General features: G+C 48.6%; 1 protein-coding gene across 2 annotated transcripts; it reads right to left on the bottom strand.

Moving 5' to 3' along the window:
- Positions 1–380: 380 nt before the first annotated feature.
- LOC308572054 (hydroperoxide isomerase ALOXE3-like) lies at positions 381–24,498 on the bottom strand. Of its 2 annotated transcripts, none has more exons than XM_081167874.1 (14): positions 24,286–24,498; positions 22,333–22,537; positions 20,881–20,965; positions 19,540–19,662; positions 18,325–18,428; positions 16,906–17,078; positions 13,943–14,086; positions 12,668–12,871; positions 11,647–11,733; positions 9,802–9,971; positions 7,403–7,524; positions 7,149–7,249; positions 4,770–4,940; positions 381–1,409 (listed from the first exon to the last, which is right to left on the bottom strand). In XM_081167874.1, exons 1-14 carry the CDS (start codon positions 24,304–24,306, stop codon positions 1,230–1,232), a joined length of 1,890 nt encoding a protein of 629 aa, XP_081024000.1. In that variant the 5' UTR covers positions 24,307–24,498; the 3' UTR covers positions 381–1,229. The 2 variants fall into 2 exon arrangements, with proteins under 2 accessions (XP_081024000.1, XP_081023999.1); XM_081167873.1 differs by lacking the exon at positions 24,286–24,498 and adding an exon at positions 23,920–24,189.
- Between the last annotated feature and the right edge of the window lie 18 nt (positions 24,499–24,516).

Raw genomic sequence — 24,516 nt, 5'->3', positions numbered from 1 at the left:
CAACAACAACAACAAGAAATACAGAGGGAAAGCGGCCAAAGATAAGAGCAACTGGTGCACAAGTTGGAAAACTGGTTGTTTTTGCAACTAGCGAAACTTAGTAAGGAAGGAAGAGCACATGATCGGTCAGATGAAAGACTCATCTAGGTCCAGCATCGTGTTCTCACCTCAGCCAAGCAGATTGTTGGGCTGTGTCCAGGGAGGCGGGGGCATGTGGCAGGCCCCCAGCTGGCTCCAGCCACCGGCCGGCAGCCGGGCGAACTCCTGTTCTCGGACCAGCATCAATCAGCAACTCGAGCCTCAAAGCCTTCAGAAGCTGAGCACGCTCTTATCAGCAGAGTGAATAACTTCTCACAACGGAAGTGGCAGACAGAGACGTGTAAGCGTTATTTACAAGCGTTTATTCAGCATCAGGAACAAAGGAAAAACATGTCTGCTTCCCTTCGTGTCCAAGCAAACAGCAGCATAGCAAAAGCAATCTACAACGGAAGTTCCCAGCAAGCTGTGCTGGAATGTAAACAGGCATGTGACACACAACAGTCATGCCTGTTCCTTTTAAGGTGGAACGCAACAATATCCTAACATAGTTAATCCCGGGGCAAGTCCACAAGCAGCACCTGAGATCAGCAGCAGCGGTCTCCCCACAGATGAGCCCCAGCGACTGGTTTTCAGAGACACGTCGCCTCCGACAGTGGAGGGAGAAGCTAGCCATTGAGGCTTCGCAGATGTTTACAGCCTTATCCTGTGTGCTCCTTTTCCAAAGCTGCCCAAGTTGGCAGCCATCGCTGCCTCCCGTGGGAATGACTTTCACTGTTTGACTAGGTTAAGATGCAACTTCGTCTACCTGTCCCGAATCTAGCCTTGGAGGCCTAAGATTTCCCAGGGGTCCGGGAGAAAGGAGGCCAAGTCGCATTTCGAATGGACCATCGCCATGCGATGTTCTGCAGTTTCTCCAATATTTTGAGGGGGGGTGTTGGAGGAGCAGGTGAGCAATTTCAGGAGCAACCAGTAGTGAATGCCGTACAAAATAGAGCTGGAAAAGATGGACAACTCCACTCTCCTGCCTGTTCTGGTCACCCTTGCAAGCATCAGGCCTGAAAGCCCGACTTGGAGGTTCAACGTTTCAATGCTATGGGGCGTGGCAGGTCCATAGGGCATCCCTGGGTTTCTTTTGGGAACCTTAGACTTCAAGGCGCCTCTTTGCAGAGCAGGCTGGGAGACAGCTGTGCTCAGATGGACGTGCTGTTTTCTACTTCCGGGGGGTTGAGATAGTGGTACGGCAGAGGCAGCCTCCGGTTCCGCTCCTCAATTTCCATGGAGATCTGGGCCAGGCGGTTCTGGAAAGCTGCAATTACCTCCTTCGGCTCCTCTTCTGTGAAATGTTCATCAGGGTAGCACCCCAGCGGTCTCTGGAGGGAGACAAGAAATGAGGGTGAGGTTCTAGAAAAGGTGTTTCCCAACCTTTGGGGCCACTGCCCCCTTGGTGCTATAAACTGTGGGAATGTTCAGGGTGACATGAGAGGATATATTGTTTATTAACATCCTTCCTAACTTGCATTAGCAAGTTTCTTTACTTAGCAGAGTGCATTCCCCTTTACACAGCAGAAAGCTAGTTGCAAACTCGTGTGAGTTTCTTAAGACAATCTGGCTTGTCCAGATTGAAATGTGTTCTAATATTTGCCTGGTAAGACAAGACAGTATCTTAAAAAGCAAAGACATCACCTTGCCAAGAAAGGTCCGTATAGTTAAAGCTGTGGTTTTCCCAGTAGTGATGTATGGAAGTGAGAGCTGGACCATAAAGAAGGCTGATCGGCAAAGAATTTATGCTTTTGAATTATGGTGTTGGAGGAGACTCTTGAGAGTCCCATGGACTGCAAGAAGATCAAACCTCTCCATTCTGAAGGAAATCAGCCCTGAGTGCTCACTGGAAGGACAGATCCTGAAGCTAAGGCTCCAATACTTTGGCCATCTCATGAGAAGACAAGACTCTCTGGAAAAGACCCTGATGTTGGGAAAGATGGAGGGCACAAGGAGAAGGGGACGACGGAGGATGAGATGGTGGGACAGTGTTCTCGAAGCTACCAGCATGAGTTTGACCAAGCTGCAGGAGGCAGTGGAAGACAGGAGTGCCTGGCGTGCTCTGGTCCATGGGGTCACAAAGAGTCGGACACGACTAAACGACTAAACAACAACAACAACTCCTTGAATCCCCCCTAAAAGAATAAAGACGCCACATTCTTATTCATAAGCAATAAGAAGAAAGTTTACTCATGATCAGGCAGAGCACAGTGTGATCCCTGAAGGCAGGCTTAAGGTTAAAGTTACAAACTTCTACTAACAGGTTTACCCCATAAGGGAGATGACCTGAGGGACTGCTTGGCTGGCAGCCAGCAGTTCATTCCAGGAAGTTCTTAGGATGAAAAGAGGATGAAAAAGAGGGAGAGTGGCAGCATTCCTTGGCCTTTTACCAGGACTGGAAAGTTTACGCCCACCCGCTAGTCCCATGCAAAAGGAAGGATGCTCCAGGCCAGGAGGAACAGGAAGTTTCGACTGGCTGGACCAAACATTCCCTTGCATGTCCGCTCTAGGAAAACAAGGAATGTTGTACTTGACTGCTCGCAGTGGATTACATCCCACATAAACTTGTCCCCAGTGCCCCCCACCCTATAAAAAAGCATAGACAATGTGAAAAGGAACCCGGGGTCTTAATAGATGGCAGGCTTAACACGAGGAAGTAATAGTCCCACTCTATTCTGCCTTGGTCAGACCCCACCTGGAATACTGTGTTCAATTCTGGGAATCACAGTTTAAAAAATGATATTGAGAAGCTGGAAGGTGTGCAGAAGAGGGCGACCAAGTCTGAATGGTGGAAGGAGTTGGGGATGTTCAGGAATCTGAGAGGTGACATGATAGCCATCTTCAAATAGCTAAAAGTCTGTTCCACAGAAGATGGAACAAGCTTGTTTCCTCTTGCTCCAGAGTGTCGGACTTTGAACCAATGGATTAAAGTTACAAGAAAGCAGATTCCGACTCAACATTGGGAATAACTTTTTGATGGTAATAGCCCATGACCCACTAAGGAAGATAATAAAACGCAATAAAATTCAGAGCAGCAACAATTAATTGAACCACTTTATAGGAAAACAATAAATTGCTTAGAGGTGTTTTGTTCTAGTAAGCCGCATGTAAGATTTGTTAAATAAATAAAATGAATTTCAGATTATATTACTTAGTGATGGGCGAATCTGTCGGCTTTGGTTTTTCTCAGTTTCTCATTTTGCCATTCTAAAATTCAGTTATTCACATTTCCATGAATTTGCAAAAGTATCAAAATAAAAAAATAAAAAACAAGTCCTCGTGAAAATTAATCAGCATTTCGGTGTGGATTTCTCCTGATATAACCTCTTTGTGCGAAATTTTGCCTCATATACAATTTTTCACATGATTGCGTTGTATTTTTGTAACATCTCGCTTGGCTAAAGAATCGCATTGCAAAATTCAGGGAAATACAACTTCCAACGGATGGCAGCATTTCGATTTGTGTTCCCCACCTCCCAAAAAAGTGTGAATTAGGTAGTTTTGCCGATAAATGTGAACTGAACCTAATACTCCCAACATTCCTAATATTATTACATTTAGGGTGGCATTGAACTAAGTTTTCCTCAGAGCAGATTCGCTGAACCGAATAACTGTGTGCATTTATTTCAATGAGTAAAACTTAATTGAATCCCACCCTTCACCCCCCCTTTTTCCTCCGAGGGGCTCATGGCAGCTGCATACATGGTTACTCCTCAACACACTTCACTCTAACAACAACATTGCAAGGTAGGCCAGGCCGACAGAGAATGACCAGCCCAGCTTCACCAAGGGAGCCTCATCGCTGAATTAGTCCAACGCTAACCACTACTCGACACTGTCTCGTTCAGGTTGGCCCTTTGGCTGCTTGGTAGCAGAATACAGCACACACCTTTTCTTCCTCTGGCTGTGCTGTGTCCCGGATAAGAAGGAGATGGCCATCTGTCATGGATGCTTTAGTTGAGATTCCCACATTGCGGGGGGTTGGACTAGATGACCCTGGGGTCCCTTCCAACTCAACAATTCCAAGATTCCATGATGATGATGATCATGGGTAGGCAAACTAAGTCCCGGGGGCCAGATCCGGCCCAATCGCCTTCTCAATCCGGCCCGCAGACGGTCCGGGAATCAGCGTGTTTTTACATGAGTAGAATGTGCCCTTTTATTTAAAATGCATCTCTGGGTCATTTGTGGGGCATAGGAATTCGTTCATTTCCCCCCCCAAAAAAATATAGTCTGGCCCCCCACAAGGTCTGAGGGATAGTGGACCGGCCCCCTGCTGAAAAAGTCTGCTGACCCCTGAAGATGATGATGATTGATTTACAGTGGTACCTCGGGTTAAGTACGTAATTTGTTCCAGAGGTCCATACTTAACCTGAAACTGTTCTTAACCTGAAGCACCACTTTAGCTAATGGGGCCTCCTGCTGCTGCCGTGCCGCCGGAGCACGATTTCTGTTCTCATCCTGAAGCAAAGTTCTTAACCTGAAACACTATTTCTGGGTTAGCAGAGTCTGTAACCTGAAGCGTATGTAACCCGAAGTACCACTGTATTGAATTTATATACCTCCCTATAGCCGGAGGTCTCAGGGCGGTTCACCAAACAAAATCAAAACATAAAACCACAACATATATAATCAAAATAACAACCCAATAAACACCCCCCCCATCAATGTCCCTCCCATCTTCCTCTTACCCTATCCTCCGGTTCCTTGCTAAGCAGCCAAAGGAGCAGCAAAGTGTTACAGGTCGTGCTGACGTCCGGTAAAGTCTCCAGGACGCTCTCGAACGTCGCCCCGCCCTTGATTTTGGGGGGTGGCTTCCTCATGGAGGAGGGGTAGTTGGGCATCCAGGCGCCAAAATCAAACTGGAGAAGAAGAGTTGGAGGTTAGAGGGCTCTGGGCAGTCAAAAGGCGCCTGGGACCCTTCCTCCGCCTGCACATGGGGAGATGGGTCACCTGAAAGAATCACCTGAGAGAATCACCTGAATCACCTGAATCACTCTGTGAATCACCGGAGAGATTCACAGAGGATGTTCGCTGGGATCGAACCTTGGAGGGAGGAGGGAGATACTCCATTGGGTGAGGCTGGGGTGTCAGGTGTGCATGCAGGAGCCAGGCCTGTGACCAATAGGACTCTGCAGGACTGGGGCTTTCCTAAGTTTGTTCTGAAGAGGCAAGGTGTGGCCTGACAGGTGAGGCTGATTGGTAACTCACAGCACCTGGTGGCAAGAGCCAGGAAGGGATATAAGGTCAGCATTTCCCAGCCTTGTTCCCTGCCTTGCTGCACTTGACTCCTGATCCTCAGACCCCTGACTTCGTGACTCCTTGCTTCTTGACCCTCGGACCCTTGGCTTCTTGACTCCCGGCTCTCTGACCCTCCGACTCTTGGCTTCCTGACTCCTGGCTTCTGGACTCCCGTTCCTGCTCCCACCCCGCCATCTTGCCCCCGGTCTCGACTGTTAGGATATAGTTCTGTTCTACCATCGCAAAGTATTGGAAGACACAAGATCTACCCACCCTGGAAGAATGGCAGATGAAGGTGATAGACTACATGGGACTGGCAGAAATGACTGGCAGAATCCGAAACCAGAGAGGAGAGATGGTGGAAGAAGACTGGAAGAAATTTAAGGACTATCTTGGGAAATATTACAAAATTGGTGAATGTTAGATTGATGCTGGACTGAAGTTAAGTGGTTACTAGCTGTAATGATTAAGATAATTGGGGGAAAAAGAAGAAAGTAAGGCGTAAAATTAAGTGAAAATTGAGGATGAGGATTTGCTGAATGAATAATTGAAATTGGAATACAAAAAGGGGAGGTATGAGGAGGTCCGAGAAATAAGTCTAAGAAAATGGGTGAATGAAATTATATGTGTTTTTTTAATTTTTGTATTTTTGTATTTTGAATTTTGTGTTTTTTTTGTTTTTTGTCTTTTTTGTACAAATTTGGAAAAGTTAATAAATATTTGATTAAAAAAATATATATAGTTCCGTTCTACCTTAAAAGGGAACAGGCTATAGTGTCTGCTGGGAACTTCCATTTTTTGTTGCTTTTGCTTTAGCTTTACTGCTGTTTTTGCTGGACACGAAGGCAAGCAGACATGTTTTCCTTTGTTCCTGAGCTATGCTGAATTAAATGCTGTAAATATGCTTGCACATCTCTCTCTGTCCACCTCTTCCGTTGTGGAGATTTACACACTCTGCTGACAGAGCGTACACGGGTCTCTAAACGTATCTGAGGCTCGTGTCACTGACTGAATGATGTTCCACGGGAGACTGGTGATCGGAGCCAGCTGGGGGCCTGCCTGATGCCCCCGTTTCCCTGGCAGTATCCCAACAACAGGGTTATGGGCCAGCTGGGACTACGATCGCCCGTGAACCAAACCGTGACATGGGGAAACAGCATGGGAAGCTGCCTTCTATGGATGCCGTCCCTTGGTCCACCTGGCTCAGAATTGTCTACACCACTCCTCCCCAACCTGCTGCCCTCCAGGGGTTGTTGGAGACCACTCCTGTTTCACCTGGCCATTGGTTGTGGTGGTTGTGGCTGGTGGGAACTGGAGTCCAATGACATCTGGGGAGCATGAGGATAGGTAAAGGACCCCTGGGTGGTTATGTCCAGTCAAAGGCGACTCTGGGGTTGCGGCGCTCATCTCGCTTGCAGGCCGAGAGAGCCGGCGTTTGTCCACAGACAGCTTTCCGGGTCATGTGGCCAGCAGGACTAAGCCGCTTCTGGTGCAACGGGACACTGTGACGAGTGCCAGAGCACACGGAAATGCCATTTACCTTCCCGCCACAGTGGTACCTATTTATCTTCTTGCGCTGGTGTGCTTTCGAACTGCTAGGTTGACAGGCGCCAGGACAGAACAATGGGAGCTCACCCCATTGTGGGGATTCGAACCACCGACCTTCCGATCGGCAAGCCCAAGAGGCTCAGTGGTTTAGACCACCCCTTCCATGAGGAATGCAGTTCTGACACCCCCACATAGACATGATTCTCCCTCTCCTTTCCCTCTCTATGCAATCATTTGCATTCCACAGAGTTAAAGAGCAAGAGAAAGATGAAGACCCCAACCTGGCCGTTGTTGACGCTGGCATGGCGGATGGAGCAGGTAAATATTACCATGGTGAGGTATTTGGTGAGCTGGGCAATGGTTTGTAGATGCTCAGGGAAACCTGGAAGGAGAGCAAAATCAGGGTCAAGATGCCACCTCACACAACTGACCCCCCCCCAACCTCCCCCAGAGGTGGTCGCAGAATGAGGCGATTCAGGGTCCGGCTGCCATTTTTGTAGCTCGCGATGAAGAGGGTGTCAGAAGCAGATCTTACCAGAGGACTCTCGCTGGAAAAAGCCCTTGTCGAAAATCTCAGCCACCCAGGCCTGGAGCTCAGGGTCCTCTTTGACAGAACCGTCACTTTTGTAGTAGAGATGGACAATGCCCGTCACAAAGCTGCAGCAATGAGAGGAGAAGGGAAAGAGTCGGTGGCAGTGGCCGGTGAGGACACAGGAGGAGAAAATGGTTTTTCTCGTGCCCAATCTGTTGGCCTCCGGAGGTGTGGGATTACAACTCCCATCAGTCCCCAGCTGGCAAAGCATGACTGTGGCATGCTAGACTAGAATGCGGCAGCCAGACTGGTGACTGGGAGCGGCTGCCAAGACCATATAACACCGGTCCCCAAAGACCTACCGTATTTTTCGCTCTATAACACGCATCTGACCATAACACGCACATAGTTTTTAGAGGAGGAAAACGAGGAAAAAATATGCTAAATGAAACAGTGGATGTATGATTTTTATGGTTCATGCTGTGGCCACAGACATGTGATCTGACAGTGAGTTTGGGGTAGCCCAATGCAAAAATCCTGAGGATCCATGTGGATCCGTGCTTTGTAACCACGTTTTAAGTGGGGAGGGAAGGAAAAGAACTCAAGGGACAAGGAGCTTTTCCGCGGGGAGGAGGGAGGGAAAGAGCACTGTTGCTTTAAAGGTATACTTAAGGTATTTGCCCTGTGCCTGGGTTTTTTTTCCATTTAACAGTTTGCAGCCTTTTCCTTCCGCTCCTTGTTTTGAGGCGGAATAGATTTGAGCAAGTGAGGAGGACTTGGAATCCAGGGGATTCGCCATTAGCTGTGTAAAACTGTTCCTCCTTGCAGCCTGAATGATAAGCAGCCACCAGCAGCAATAGAATGGAGCACAAAAAAGCGGTAGGGGCACTAGGACCCAGACAATGCTCAAATCTATCCTGCCTGAAAACAAGCTGCTCCATCCCAGCCGATCAGCTGAGACGCGGGGATTTGCGAAGTTTTCCCCTCTCCCTCATGCCCTCCCCAGCCTTTTTTTTTACTTCCTGGTTTTCACTGCGCTGGCTCAGAGCTCGAGGTTGGTTTTATTTTGCTGCTGGTTGCTTAAATTTTATCTTTCCTGCCGTCTCTCTGCAGCCTCATTGCTCTGTTTAGAGAGCGCACAGACCTTTGCTAGCGTCTGTCCCTCCTCCCGTGTAAGCGGCTGCTGCCGGCTTTGCTGCTATGGCTCTCCTTCCCTCCCTCCTTCCTGGCTCCAGGTCGCTTTAAAGAAAGCAAAGTGAGAGCCTCGTAGAGCGTGTAAGTGGCTCCCGCTTTGCCTGACTGACGGCAGCCATGGCTCTGATCCGTGCATTCGCTCCTTAACACGCACAGGCATTTTCCCTTACTTTCTCGGAGCAAAAAAGTGCGTGTTTTGGAGCGAAATTTATGGTGCATTGGCTCCCAGTATGTTTCTGAGCACAATTCAAATTGTTGGTGCTGACCTTGAAACCCTAAACGGCCTCAAAGGCCCAGTAGACCTGAAGGAGCGTCTCCATCCCCATCGTTCGCTGAGGTCCAGCTCCGAGGGCCTTCTGGCAGTTCCCTCCCTGCAAGAAGTGAGGTCACAGGGAACCAGGCAGAGGGCCTTCTCGGTGATGGCACCTGCCCTGTGGAACGCCCTCCCGCCAGATGTCAAGGAAATAAACAACTATCTGACTTTTAGAAGGCATCTGAAGGTAGCCCTGTTTAGGGAAGTTTTGAATGTTTGGTGTTTTTAATATTCTGTTGGGAGCCGCCCAGAGTGGATGGGGAGGCCCAGCCAGATGGTCAGGGTATAAGTAATACAATTATTATTATTATTATTATTAGTCACTGAGAAAAGAGAATGCTGCAGTACAAGTAGATAGGTCTCTATTGGCCTCATCTAGGCTCACAGACTGATATGTCTGATGGTTGAACCATCTTACCGACGAAGGCGCCAGAGAGACTCTCTTGACCTAAGCGTGTCTGTAATGATGGCTTCTCCCCCAGTGAGATTATGCTTGCAAATTACATGACCCACTTAGCAATACAGTGGTACCTCTGGCTATGTACTTAATTCGTTCTGGAGGTCCATTCTTAACCTGAAACTGTTCTTAACCTGAAGCATCACTTTAGCTAATGGGGCCTCCTGCTGCTGCCGTGCCGCACGATTTCTGTTCTCACTCTGAAGCAAAGTTTTCTGAAGCACTATTTCTGGGTTAGCGGAGTCTGTAACCTGAAGCGTCTGTAACCCGAGGTACCACTGTAGTCTAAATCTTGTTCCTTCCCAAGTCTAGGAATTCCAGGTTTTGAAGAGATGGGCTGGAGGTCTGCTTCTGCATCCCTCCCAGTGTCCCCAGCAGGAAGGCTTGCTCTTGCTTTCCGCTTTGTCCCTCTCCACCCTCCTGGAGCCAGGATCGCACCTCTCGATGGCTTCCCAGAGCTTCATGCCGTCCTCCTTGTAGTAGTAGCCGGGGAGCGACTCAAGCCCCCTCTCCCGGAGATCGTCAGGGAGGCAGAGGGTGGAATACGTCAGCGTCGAAAGACCTTTAGCCAGCAGGTGTGACAGACCGTGGAAGCCCGTGGCCATAGCCTGGGAGAGAGAAAAGGCCCTTTTTGAGGAGCTTGGAGCAAATGCAAAGCTGCCAAGTGCCCTGGGGAAAACGGGACATCTCGTTTTTTCATGAGAGATCATGGCAGCCATTTTGGGTGCTCTTGCGCTGAAAAAGCACCTGGGATGGGGCAGAGAGGTGCGGGTCGCGAGAATCTCCTGGGAGAGCATCCCGGAAGACACATGTCCCAATTTGGGGTCTGAAAAAGTTGGATGGTATGTGAAGCAGGTAAGCTGCTGAGCTCAGAAACAGGAAAGCACCTGCTTAAGGCAGGGGATTCCAAAGTGTATTCATTATAGTATTAATATTATTGCTGCTATTATGATTATTTCTTCTTTTTTTGTATATAATTTTTTATTAAATTTTCTGTTTTACAGTTTAAAGTACTCTTTCTTACATCCTTAAGATATCAATTTCCCTTCTTCTCTTTCCATGGTTCATATTACATATCAAAAAACACTGCATATTTTACAAAAACTATACCATTCAGCATAGCTGTCAACTTACAGATTTGAAAATAAGGGACCAGCAGCCAAAATAAGGGACCTGTCCCAGGCACTCCAGTCTTCCTGTCCTCCTCATGGTCAAACTCATGCTGGGTGGCTTCGAGAACTCTGTCCACCCAACTTTGTAACCAGAGGTTCAACTGAATAGAATCGGAATCACATGCACCACAAGGCCTATGCAGCCTCAAGATGGCTCCCCGGCCTGGCTTTGCACTGCAAAGTTTGCAGCAGCACGTCCAGCATTGAATGCGTCCAGCATTCAAAAACCCCCTCAACTTGCATTAACTAGCCACACACAAGGCATGCAAGCTCCACCACCCCCAGTCGTTCTTAGACTTCTTATTGGGTGAGCAACACAGCCAAGCAACACAGTTGGAGCCTCCCTGGCCGGCAGGGAGGGAGGGAGAGGAGCTGCTTCCTTTGAAATTTAAGGGACATCATTTAAGGGACATTTAAGGGACATCTATCAATAAGGGACAGCAGCGGGACATGGCGCTGGAATAAGGGACTGTCCCTTCAAATAAGGGACACTTGACAGCTATGCATTCAGTCTTCCATTATTACGTCCACCAAAACTTATTTACACTGTTGAATTTATCTCAGTGCTGCCAGCGTTTTCAGCTGTACACAGTTATTTCCCATATATTCAATAAACGCTTTCCAATCTTCTCTAAATATATGTTCTTCTTGTTCTCTCATTCTATATGTTAAGTCTGCAAGCTGTGCATATTCCACCCCCATCGTTCTGCCCAGACACTGAGGTCCAGCTCCGATGGCCTTCTGGCGGTTCCTTCACTGCGAGAAGCAAAGCTACAGGGAACCAGGCAGAGGGCCTTCTCGGTGGTGGCACCCGCCCTGTGGAATGCCTTCCCACCAGATGTCAAGGAAATAAACAACTACCTGACTTTTAGAAGACATCTGAAGGCAGCCCTGTTTAGGGAAGTTTTGAATGTTTGATGTTTTATCGTGTTTTTAATATTCTGTTGGAAGCCGCCCAGAGTGGCTGGGGAAACCCAGCCAGATGGGCGGGGTATAAATAATTTTTGTTATTATTATTAACAGTTTATTTCCCATATGTGGGGCAAAGTCCTCATCGTGGGCAACTGCCCCCAGGATCAGACTGCTAAGGGTTAAGCAAATCCGCGCTTACCAGGTCTATGAGGCCGCCTGGAGCAAAGAGATTCCCCCTTCCCAGGACGTTGATATGGAGCGTATATCTGAAGTGTGGGATTAACAGCTGCAGGTGAGAGAGAGAAAAAACAAGGTCAGAGAAAGGAGGTCACTGGAGGTGGGCGAGTCCAAGGGAGGGTTGAGATCATCCCCTTCCCCAAACTTTGCTCAGGCCAACTCTGGGTATGTCTACCTTCCACAAATATTTTCATAGAATTGCAGAATTGTAAGGGACCCCAACGCGGGTGTGACGCTGTGGGTCACAGCGTCTACAGAGCCACAGAGCCTAGAGCTTGCCGATCAGGAGGTCAGTGGTTCGAATCCCCACGACAGAGTGAGCTCCCGTTGCTCGGTCCCTGCTCCTGCCAACCTAGCAGTTCGAAAGCATGTCAAAGTGCAAGTAGATAAATAGGTACCACTCCGGCAGGAAGGTAAATGGCGTTTCCGTGCGCTGCTCTGGTTCGCCAGAAGCGGCTTAGTCCTGCTGGCCACATGACCCGGAAGCTGTACGCCGTCTCCCTCGGCCAATAATGCGAGATGAGCGCCACAGCCCCAGAGTCGGTCATGACTGGACCTAATGGTCAGGGGCCCTTTACCTTTAAGGGACCTCAAAGGCTCATCAAGTCCAACCCCCTACGACGCAGTTAAAAAATCCATGGCAGATGGCCACCCCTCCCTTTGTTTAAAAACATCCCATGAAGGAGGTTTAGAGTGAATTCCTCCCAACATATGTTTCTTTGCATACCATTGGAACTAATAGACACAAGTGTTGCCAAGCAAATTCCCTAATAATAATGAAATAAAAAATTTAAGGTCTTGTATATAAAATAATTGTTCATAAATGTACCAAGCAAACACGTACATAAATATATAAACCACATGTCTGAAGCAGCACAGGAAAACAGCCCTGGAAACCATTTTGACTTCCCAACTGACCAAATGATTTCTCTGCAAAGTCAAATGGAAAAGCCTCCCCGTTGTCCCCTTCAACCCACACCCACCTTGTGCACCGGGTGGCACATGGGCAGTTGCCGCTGGGTGGCCAGCAGAAAGACTTCCACCACCAGGTGGGTGTGCAATAGGTGGGTGAGCACCTCGTGGATGTGGAAAGTGCTGTTTCGCACCCAGAGCTTTGCCAGCGCCCAGTCCCACTCCGAATCGGTGGGCAAGAAGACGGGGCTCTCCGGTCCGGGTTTCTGGGTGAGCTGGAAACAGGAAAGCATTGTTGAGGTTGTAGTTGTTTTTTGAGAGCAAGTTACTAGTCCCTTGAGAGCATAGCGGTCAACATTTCCCTTTTTTAAAGGGAAATCCCCTTATTCCAAATAGGATTCCTCGCAAGAAAAGGGAAAAGTTGACAGCTATGCTCGGGAGGGAAGCAAAAATGGTGCCACAGGTCAACACGGAGTAAACCCATATTTTTTTGTGGCCAGGCTTCCCTAGGAGTATGTTTGCACTTCTGAGTTGTACAAAACTATTCACCCACCAGGCCCCCGTCCATGAGGCAACGGCACAAAGCCAGGAATCTTTATCCTCTAAACCAGGCATGTCCAAAGTCCGTTTTGGGGGCCTAATCGGTTTAATCTGGCCCCTGTGGCAGTTTATTTCCAGGGGTAAAATCCCAAAAAAAACCTCAACAACTTCAACACTAAAAAACGCTCAGCAACTCACGGCCCTTCACTTCATCAAATCTGGCCCTCTTTGAAAAAAGTTTGGACACCACTGCTCTAAACCATGGGTAGGCAAACTAAGGCCCGGGGGCTGGATCCGGCCCAATCGCCTTCTAAATCTGGCCCCCAGACGGTCCCGGAATCAGCGTGTTTTTCCATGAGTAGAATGTGTCCTTTTATTTAAAATGCATCTCTGGGTTATTTGTGAGGTGTAGGAATTCATTCATATATTATTTTCCAGAATACAGTCCAGCCCCACCACAAGGTCTGAGGGACAGTGGACCGGCCCCCTGCTGAAAAAGTTTGCGGACCCCTACTAGTAAACCAAAGTGTTGTAGTCAACTAAGCCCTGCTCGGGACAGACCCGCTGAAACGAACATGTCTGCCCTGGATTAGAAATCATCCTTTTTTTAAAAAAAAACCACTATGTTTTTATTGTCAATTGCTCTGGGATGTTTCGTGGGAACTGGAATAACAGAAGAGCCCTGAGTATTGTGGTACAAGGGCGTGGGGGGGGGGAGAAAGAGGGTGAGGAAGAGAATTAATCCCTCCAGCTCCGGAGTGGGGGGCTTGGTGGAATTTGTCACCCCAGAGGGAGACGGGCGTTACCTGGATGGCAATGGGGATCATTTCCCCCAGGGGAGTCGAGTGCAGGAGGCAGAGAGGAGCGGAGATATGCTGGAGGGAACCGTTCAGTTTGGCGGCTGGGACGCCTTCCAGAATCTGGCAGTCGATGAGGAAGATGGTGCCCTTCTGTAAGTCAAGGTAAAGGTAAAGGTAAAGGTAAAGGTAAAGGGACCCCTGACTATTAGGTCCAGTTGTGGCCGACTCTGGGGTTGCGGCGCTCATCTCGCTTTATTGGCCGAGGGAGCCGGCGTTCAGCTTCCAGGTCATGTGGCCAGCATGACTAAGTCGCTTCTGGCGAACCAGAGCAGCACGGAAACGCCGTTTACCTTCCCGCTGGAGTGGTACCTATTTATCTACTTGCAATTGACGTGCTTTCGAACTGCTAGGTTGGCAGGAGCAGGCACCGAGCAACGGGATCTCACCCTGTTGTGGGGATTCGAACTGCCGACCTTCTGATCGGCAAGTCCTAGGCTCTGTGGTTTATTCCACAGAGCCACCCGCGTCCCCTCTGTAAGTCAAAGCCTGCCATTAATAGGACGGAGGGGTGAGGTAGGACAATAATACACCTCCAAAATGAAAAATGGCATCTATCTAGTAAAGGCTTTCTGGGAAACGAAATATAATGAGTTACAGAAAATGTTCAAAACCACTTTTGTTAAAAAAAACAACAGAAGCCTTTTTACTGGGTATAGTAGGTGAAGAGGTACCAAGGGAGGATAAAAGTCTGTTCATGTATGCAACATCAGCGGCAAGAACCCTTTTAGACCCAAAATGGAAACAACAAGAAGGACCAATGAAAGAAGAGTGGAAGATGAAAACAATGGACTTTGCGGAACTGGCAAAGCTGACGGGGAAAATCTGAAACCAGCATGATCAAGTATTCCAGAAGGACTGGAGTAAATTTATATGATATTTGAAAGATCATTGTAAGCAATTAACAACACTAGTAGGGTTATCTGAAGATTTGTAATGAGAAATTGTTTACCTTTCTATATTTAGATAGAGATAATTTATTACAGTCAAAGACCAGCTCCCTTAACATAACACAATAAAAACAGTGTTCATAAAGATAAAATATACAATCGGAACAGATTGCAGCAATAGCTCATGAGTTAAAATTGAGGTATATACATAAACCTGTACAACTGAGATTTGGGCTACCATAAAAAAATGACCCTGAGGCGCACCCCAAAGAGCAACTTCAGCATTTCCCTAGTAAGCTATTTTATTCTAGAGGATGATATATGCCAACAAATCTGGGCGCAGAATCTGGCTAGCAGCCAGGTCGTCTTATGATCTTTGCTTAAGAGGAGAAAATTAAGTTTAGACTTGTCTGAAAGATCGGCGAGCCTCTTCAGCAAAGGATCAACGGTGTCTCTACGAATCTCAACATAAAAAGGACATCTAAAAATATATATGTTTCTATATTTATTTAAACTTGGAGGTCTTTTGTGATGTCTTATTAGAACTGGAAATTCCTGCTCACCCCTTCCCAACAGGTGGGTGGAGTTTGCGGCCCTGAGCGGTGCCACCTGGCCAGGTGCCACCCACCAGGTAACTGCAGGCTTGGCCCCTCCCCTGCCTGGCGGGCCAATGGGCTGCCAGTGGGGGTGTGGCCTGGGAGTATGTTTAGGGGCCGGTCCCCGGCCAAGACTCACGGGCCTTGTTAGGTATCCTTTAGTCTATCTTTGAGTGAAAGGGGGGGCATCTCATCCCCCCCCCATGCGGCGGCGTTTTTGCAGGTCCCGTTAAAGCAGCGGTTCTCAACCCGTGGGTCCTCAGATGTTGTTGGACTACAACTCCCATCATCCCTGAGCTCTGGCCTTGCTAGCTAGGGGTGATGGGAGTTGTAGTTCAACAACATCTGGGGACCCACAGGTTGAGAAAGGCTGTGTTAAAGGGTGTTTGTGGGAGTCCCTGGCCCTAGAGCTGCGGCAAGTAGGTCAAACTCCCAATCCGGTGCTGTGCATGGGCGCGCTGTGTAAGTTGACGCTTTGCAGTCCCCTCACATTGCAACTGTCTCTCTCTGCACATCCTCAGCTCCCTGTGGGGTTGAGGGAAATACCTTCCAAGGCCATTTCCAGGTGCCATAAGAAAGCTGCAGAGATAGCGCAGGATAGTGCGCACCGCGGAAATGATCTCTTTCAGCTTCTGCCTTCTGGAAGAAGGGACAGGGTTATAAAGACTAGGACTAGCCATCTGAGAAACAGTTTTTGTCCAAATGCGATTTTGGTTTTAAACACAGCATAAGGTAGTCTCTGTGGAAGTATATTGTATTTAATTATGGGGTATCAGAGTTTTTAGGGGGTTAACCAGGCTGGGATAGCAGGCTTGTTGGTTTTTGAATGTCTTATGTAGATTTTTTTCAATTTCGTTGTTCTGTATGGGACAATGACAATAAAGATTATTGTATCGTATCGGAAAATTAATAAAAAATATTTTGAAAAGAAAAGAAAAGTGGCATCTCTCTAGCTGCCTGTCTAATAATATAAATTGTATCTTCTTTCCATTGACTCATACATCCCAAGTCTGTAGTAAAGCTACATGTAATTATTGGAGACAATGCAAACAACCAGTGGCGTAGCGTGGGTTGTCAGCACCCGGGGCAGGGCAAGGCAAGGCTCCCTAACCCGTGGATTTGCGCCCCCTAACTCGTGGATTTGCGCCCCCTAACCCTAACCCCCAGATGTTGCGCCCGGTGCGGCCGGCCCCCCCTGCACCCCCCACGCTACGCCACTGCAAACAACCAAAGCTTTCAATGACAATTACAGAATCTTACGAAAGAGCATCAAAATTGCGAAAAAGAACAAGCAGCAAAAGCAGGGCTCAACAATTCACGAAAAAGGAACAAAACAAGAGGATAGAGTGAAGGGCATCCCTGATCGCAGCTGAGGACCTTGTGAGGCTGTGTTCGGAAGGTGGGGGGGCCTGCCCTGTCTTCTTACCTTCAGCTCCTCCTCCAGGGTGGTGTGCTTCTCCAAGGATTTGGCGACCATCTCATGTGTGACGGGGAAATTGGCTGGAATCTCAGTGCAGCGCCGGATGATGACGGGATTCACTCCGTTGAGATACTGGTACCCAAAGAAAGCATCTTCGTCCCAGTGCGTACTGACGTATTCTGGGGACACAGAGATGTCCTTGGTAAGGTATCAGAGAGGGCAGATTTCCTTTGGGGTGTGTGCTAGAGGAGGCCTTTATTCAGAGGTGGGGACAGATGGGACGAACTGCAAAAGTCCTTCAGTCCTCAGTTCCTCCCATCCATAAAGTAACAACAACAACAATTTATTATTTATACCCCACCCATTTGGCTGGGTCCCCCCAGCCACTCTGGGCGGCTTCCAACAAAACACAAAAATACAATAACCTATTAAACGTTAAAAGCTTCCCTAAACAGGGCTGCCTTTAGATGTCTTCTGAAAGTTTGGTAGTTATTTTTCTCTTTGACCTCTGGTGCAGAATTTAGGCTCCTGGGAATCTCAGTCAGAGGAATTTGCTGTCTTTATGGCTGGGAAAACATGCTGGAACTGTGAAATCTCAGGAGCTGAATGAGATTTTAGGGTCATAGCCATGCCATTCCTGGAGTGGTTTAACTATCAATCGCTTTTCACAGGGAACTTTGGGGATTTTACCCCTCTGATGGGGGGAACAGGGATCTGTTGACAACTCTCAGCATCTTTAACAAACTACAGCTCCCAGAATTCTTTGGGGTTAGATGATTACAACCCGTTATGCTTTGGAAACTTCAGCCGGTGCAGAATTCGGCAGTCAGGTTGGTCACCGGGGCAAAATTTGAGCAGATAATGTCAATCCTGGCCCAATTGCACTGGCTGCCAATTAGTTCCCCGTTCTCAATTGAAAGTGCTGGTTTTGACCTATAAAGCCTTAAACGGCTCAGGACTGCAAGACCTCAAGCCCTGCCTCTCTCCAGATGAACTGCCCTGGACCCAGTGATCACCTGAGGCCATTCTTTGTGTGCCTCCTTCGTATGAGGTCTGGATGGTGGCAATAAAAGGAAGGGCCTTTTCTGCGTTGGCTGCCCATTCGTGGAATCCTCTCTCCCTAGAGAGGCTCGCCTGGCGCCTTCACTACATCCCTTTCGGTGCCAGGCAAAAACATTCCTCTTCTCCCAGGCCTTTGGCTAATTAAACTCTCTAAGGCCTTTGGAGTGAGTTTATTGGTTTTGTTTGTTGTTATGGTATGTTTTTTGTTTTGCTTTTATGTCGTAAACCACCCTGTGATCTCTGGATGAAGTGTGGTATAGAAATAATAATAATAATAATAATAATAATAATAATAATAATAATAATAATAATAATAATAATAATAGTTTATAGGATGAATGTGGTCTGGATGAAGATACTGACCTGAAACAGGGGATCGATAAAACCAAAAAGCCCTCCGAACATCATCCAGCTTCCGCCAAGAATTCTTACAATCCAGTAAGCCCTTCAGTTTCAACTCAACTTCTCTGGCATTCAGAAAGGAAAATAAAACATACTGAAAAGTGGGGGATACTGGGTCTCCAAAGCTCCTCTTGTTTCTGCCCCCCATGACTGGCAGAAATAAAACAGCTACAGCATAGATATTTCCCACAGCATAGATAAGCATGATAGGGAGGAACTTCACCTGTTGAGTTCCTGTCTGCTCTACAAATCTTAATGGCAAAAAGGCTGGGAATTTTATACTTCCGCCGCTTATTCCACACACAGGTACATTCTTGCCAATCTATGGTTGATCCCTTGTTGGTACATTTAAAATCAAATAATAATAATAATAATAATAATAATAATAATAATAATAATAATAAATTTTATTTATATCCCGCCCTCCCCAGCCGAAGCTGGGCTCAGAGCAGCTAAGAACAGTAGAATGATAAAACATTCTAAAATCATTTCATTATAAAATTAATTTGAAATCAGATTAATGGCAACCATTGGGCTAGAGTTCTGTGAGGATTGCCAAAGGAGGGAGTCAGGCTGTGCCTTGGCCAAAGGCCTGGTGGAACAGCTCTGTCTTGCAGGCCCTGCAGAAAGATGTCAAGTCCCGCAGGGCCCTAGTCTCTTGTGACAGAGCGTTCCACCAAGTCAGGGCCAGTACTGAAAAGGCCCTGGCCCTAGCGGAGACCAGTCTAACCACCTTGCACCCTGGGAACTCCAAAATGTTGTCATTTGTGGACCTTAAGGTCCTCCGCGGGGCATACCAGGAGAGGCGGTCCTGTAGGTACGAGGGTCCTAGGCTGTATAGGGCTTTGAAGGTTAAAACCAGCCCCTTAAACCTGATCCTGTACTCCACCGGGAGCCAGTGCAGCTGGTAAAGCACCGGGTGAATGTGATCTCGCAGCGAGGACCCCGTAAGGAGTCTCGGTGTGGCATTCTGCACCCGCTGGAGTTTCTGGGTCAGTCTCAAGGGCAGCCCCACGTAGAGCGAGTTACAAAAACTCGCGTGGATCACAGTGGCGACATCAGGGTGAGAAATTTGCTATGAGCAAAACGGTTGAACCAGAATTCAGATCTTGGGGAACTCCTCTCATCCCTCCTCTAGCTCCCGCCTCTGCCACCCATGTCCCAACAGATACTTACGAAGCCACCATTTGCACCCGGAAGGCAGTGTATCGCCTGCAGGAATACTGATCGTTTGGATGCAAATTGTCTACGCAGTCAACATCTAGGCATTGGGGCCAGCCCGGCTGATATTCTTTATATCTGCCCCAACAAATAAACATAAATGTTTGCAAAAATCCATAAATGGGGGAAAACTGCATAAAAATCAACGTCTCAGCAAAAATACAAATGTGCATTATATCTGATGAAAATTGCTTGCAGAACTGTGTGCGTTACTCAAAAGTGCTTTAAAAAAACGAGTATAGGGAATTTTGCGGTAAAATGCTGCTCAGTTTTCACAGGGACTTAGAAAAAGCCCCCCCAAAGTGATTTGGAAATGTGGAAAACTAAAGATGGGGAAAATGAGAAACTCTGGGGAGAGCCACACCATAGATTCAACGCACACGACTTCTCCCAAAGAACCCTGGGAACTATAGTTCCCCCTCACTGAGCTGCAATTCCCAGCACCCTTGCCGAAGGACAGCTCCCAGTTTCCTTTGCAGGAAGTGCTTCAAATGTATGGTTCAGGGAGCGCCCTGAAATCTTATTCGGCTCCTGAGATTTCACACTGCCAAGCATATTACGCCAATCATGAGGACTAGGATGTTGCTGAGATTCTTGGGAACCTACTGTATTTTTCGCTCTATAGGACGCACTTTTCCCCTCCAAAAATGAAGGGGAAATGTGTGTGCGTCCTGTGGAGCGAATGCAGGCTCCTTGGCTTCAGTGATAGCAACGCAAAGCCTCCGAAGCGCAGAGGGCGCGCTCCCTCCACACTCCGGAGGCTACGCGTTGCTTTTGCTGAAGCCTGGAGAGCAAGAGGGGTCGGTGCGCACCGACCCCTCTCGCTCTCCAGGCTTCAGGGATAGCCGCCTGAAGCCTTCGGAACGCAGCAGGACCTTGCGCTGTGCTCCGAAGGCTTCGGGTTCCTTTTGCTGAAGCCGGGAGAGCAAGACTCTCCTGGCCTCAGCAGAGAGGGAGAGCTGCGCAGCGCCCCTTCAGCCAAGCAGGAGGAGAAATGGAAGGGGCTTCATTTCTCCTCCCGCTTCGCTGAAGGGGCGCTGAGCAGAGAGGGGGAGAATGCTTTTTTTTCTTGTTCTCCACCTCTAAAACAAGGTGCGTCCTATGGTCGGGTGCGTCCTATAGAGCGAAAAATACGGTAAATTCTGCATGCGCTCTTTGGGGGAAGCCACGTATGAAATGTGCTTTAAATTGTACAATATGGCGCTGTCTGGGGAGAACCCAATGTTGACAGATTGACTCGTCCCTGCAGCCGACTCCTGGCCCGTTCAGGTGAGCTTAGCCACAGAATCTGCTCACCTGTAGGCCTGTCGCTTCGCTCGCAGCTCATTTCTCCGATGTTGTAAGAGCAGCTCGTTCTCCTTGTCCATGCAAACGGTTTTGGCTGGAGGGGAGAGAGGCGGGCGGGATGGAAATAGAGTTTTGGGGGAGAGGAAAGATCGCGGGACGGGGCTTTCTCTGGCAACCTGGCTCCATCCCTCTGAACCCAGGGCCAGCCTTGAGGCCACAGCCCTGTCTTTGGAGAACCAGAGATCTAATTCTAATAAGGACTGCCGCTTCCAGAACTCAAGCCTGAGCTTGCTTCCCTTCCTCTTCCCTCCCCATCGCTTTTTCCTTTTGTGTCATGACTTTCAGATTGTCAGCCTCAGGGCAGATACTACCTTGCCACAGACCTCGTAAGCCGCAGCTGGAGCCTTTTTGGCTAAAGAGCGAGTCAATAATAATCTTAATTACAATGAAATATATACAGTGGTACCTTGGGTTAAGTACTTACTGTATTTTTCGCTCCATAAGGTGCACCTGACCAAAAGGCGCACCTAGTTTTCAGAGGGGGAAATAATCAAGGGGAAAAAATATTACCCCCCCCCCAGCTCAGATCTTCTCGCGGCTGGAGGGGGAAGCCCGGTTAGCCCCCCCCCAGCCCCAAGGAGCAGCTCAGGGACCTTCTCCCTGCTTTTGCGGGAGGTGGGGGAATTCCCCCACCTCGTAGAAAAGCCCACAGGAGCCGCGCACCCTTTAAGGAGCACACGGCTCCTGCAGGCTTTTACACGAGGAGGGAAACGGGATTGACTGGCCACGTCAGTCCCTTCTCCCTCCTGGGGAAAAGCCCGCAAGAGCCGCAGGGGCTTTCCCTGCCTGCCTCCCCCCTGCATTCGCTCCATAAGACGCACACACATTTCCCCTTACATTTTAGGAGGGGGAAAGTGTGTCTTATGGAGCGAAAAATACGGTAATTCATTCCGGAGGTCCGTTCCTAACCTGAAACTGTTCTTAACCTGAAGCACCACTTTAGCTAATGGGGCCTCCTGCTGCCGCTGCGCTGCCAGAGCACGATTTCTGTTCTAATCCTGAAGCAAAGTTCTTAACCTGAAGCACTATTTCTTGGTTAGCGGAGTCTGTAACCTGAAGCATCTGTAACCTGAGGTACCACTGTATATATCCTTCATGGAGTGGGTGGCTGTGGCAGCACGGAGCCTTTGGCCACGAGGAATGCTAATCGGGTGGGAAGGAAGTCTTGGATGTGATACGCCAAGCCAGAAAAGCGTCGCTCCTTCCCCTCTGTGCAGTGGCGTAGCATGGGTTGTCAACACCCGGGGCAAGGCAAGTAATTTGCGCCCCCTAACCCGTGGATTTGCGCCCCCTAACCCTAACCCCCAGATGTGGCGCCCGGTGCGGCCGGACCCCCCTGCACCCCCCACGCTACGCCACTGCCTCTGTGGAAATACCAGAAAGCCGGACAGGGTCTCTCACCTGCCCCTTCTCTGAGCTCGAGGGTCTGGTACCCCAGAAGCCATTGGTAGCAGGGGAAGTGATATGTCTCTCCCAGGGGGGTGACCACTTCAACATAGCTGCAGTTCCAGTTCGTCTGGGGGAAGATGCTGTACTTCTCCTTGTGAAGCCGGACCAGCAGGATGGGGCCCAAGTCCTGTTCGCTTTGGACCACATATTCACCCACCTGAGAGGCAGAAGGGGAGAGTTTAAGGCAGGGGGGTCAGCAAACGTCTTCAGCAGGGGGCTGGTCCACTGTCCTTCAGACCTTATGGGGGGCCGGACTATATTTTGAAGGGGGGAAATGAACAAATTCCTATGGCCCACAAATAACCCAGAGATGCATTTTAAATAAAAGGACACATTCTGCTCATGTAAAAACACGCTGATTCCCGGACCGTCCGCAGGCCGGATTCAGAAGGCGATTGGGCCGGATCCGGCCCCCCAGGCCTTAGTTTGCCTACCCATGGTTTAAGGCACATGGCAACCGGAAGAGGCTGTGAAACGCAAAGAAGGCGGTGTTTTCGCATCCGCCTTCTCCTCTGGCAAAAGGACACAGGACTTTCTTAAAGGATTCTGGCAGTAAGCCTGAGAGTTAACCCAACCCAAAAGTGTTCTGTACACAATAAATCAGTTTTGAGTTCATCTCTCCACCCACTCACGCCATCGCCTGCATCTTCACGAAAGTTTAGCCCATCACTAGGCTATCAGAACAGCAGGAACAGCTGGGAAGGGAGCAGTGGAGTTCATGGATTTTAAAAAATAATCATTTTGTATGTTGACTTTGTTTCTTAATTTGATCCTTTTACATAGTTTTGCATGTACCATGGTATTTTATGCATTGTGCCTTTCAGTCCTTTGTATTGATCATTGTTTATTGTAATTGCTAAGTTTCTGTTTGACGTTTTGAGAGTTAATTTTATCGTGCACTATTATATTCTAATAGGTTATTAGGTAAAGGTAAAGGGACCGCTGACCATTAGGTCCAGTCATGACCGACTCTGGGGTTGCAGCGCTCATCTCGCTTTATTGGCCGAGGGAGCCGGCATACAGCTTCTGGGTCATGTGGCCAGCATGACTAAGCCGCTTCTGGTGAACCAGAGCAGCGCACGGAAACGCCATCTACCTTTCCGCCAGAGTGGTACCTATTTATCTACTTGCAAGTGATGTGCTTTCGAACTGCTAGGTTGGCAAGAGCAGGGACTGAGCAACGGGAGCTCACCCCGTTGCAGGGATTCAAACCGCCGACCTTCTGATCGGCAAGTGATAGGCTGTGTGGTTTAACCCACAGCGTCACCCGCGTCCCTAATAGGTTATTACGTATTACTTCATTTCATTCCATTTGAAAGTTACGTTTCGTTATGACTTTTTGTATTGGATCAGATGATTATAAGGTGTGCGTTCTTTGCTGTATATTTTGTTGCTGTGAACCGCCTTGTGTATAGTAACATAGAAAGGCCGTACATGAATTAAAACTGAAATGAAATGAAAAATTAGGGCTGAGCTAAAATCCTGCTGAAATCTGACAATGCTGAGCTAGGCAGGCTTCCAAAAACCCAAAGCACTCACCTCTCCGGGCGAAAAGTCTTTGCCGCATTTATCCAGCTGGGTTTTGGGGCTCTCCCCTCGAGACCCCACCAAAGTGATGGAGATGGAATCCATGGTCCCTGCACACAGGTAGTTGCCTGTGGCAACCCGGATTTTGTAGGTACTAGCCATGGAGGCTGCAGCTGCGGGACTTTTCCAGAAACCTTGATGAAAGCCAGTGAGGTTTTTATTTTCCCTCTCCCTCCTCCTGCTTCCCGCCCAGAGTCTGGCTGTTCAGAGGAGAAGCCTAGCCAGTTCCCCCACTCCTCCGCCTTGCAGGGTTGATGCTTGGAAGAGAATTTGGGAGTGAACACGAGTCGGCCCCTCCTGACTCCCACGCACGCTCACCTGGGACAGGTGCAGGTTCATGCAGGTGGGTGGGACGTTTCACTTGGCCGGAGCTTTATCAGATGCTGGGAGATCTTGGGTTCGAGACCGGGGGCGGCAGGCAAAGCCAGCTTCTATTTATCTGCAGGAAAGATTAAAAAAAACCCAATCGGTGACAAATTATGACAACACCAGAGGACTCCTCACCTGGAAGCATTATCTTTGGCTCTGCAATCTTGACATGGGAAATTC

The sequence above is a fragment of the Podarcis bocagei genome (genome assembly GCF_964188305.1).
Source record: "Podarcis bocagei genome assembly, chromosome: 13".
NCBI classification, from domain to species: domain Eukaryota; kingdom Metazoa; phylum Chordata; class Lepidosauria; order Squamata; family Lacertidae; genus Podarcis; species Podarcis bocagei.
The sequence above is the reverse complement of the archived record's forward strand: the minus strand, read 5'-3'. Positions and strand labels throughout refer to the sequence as shown.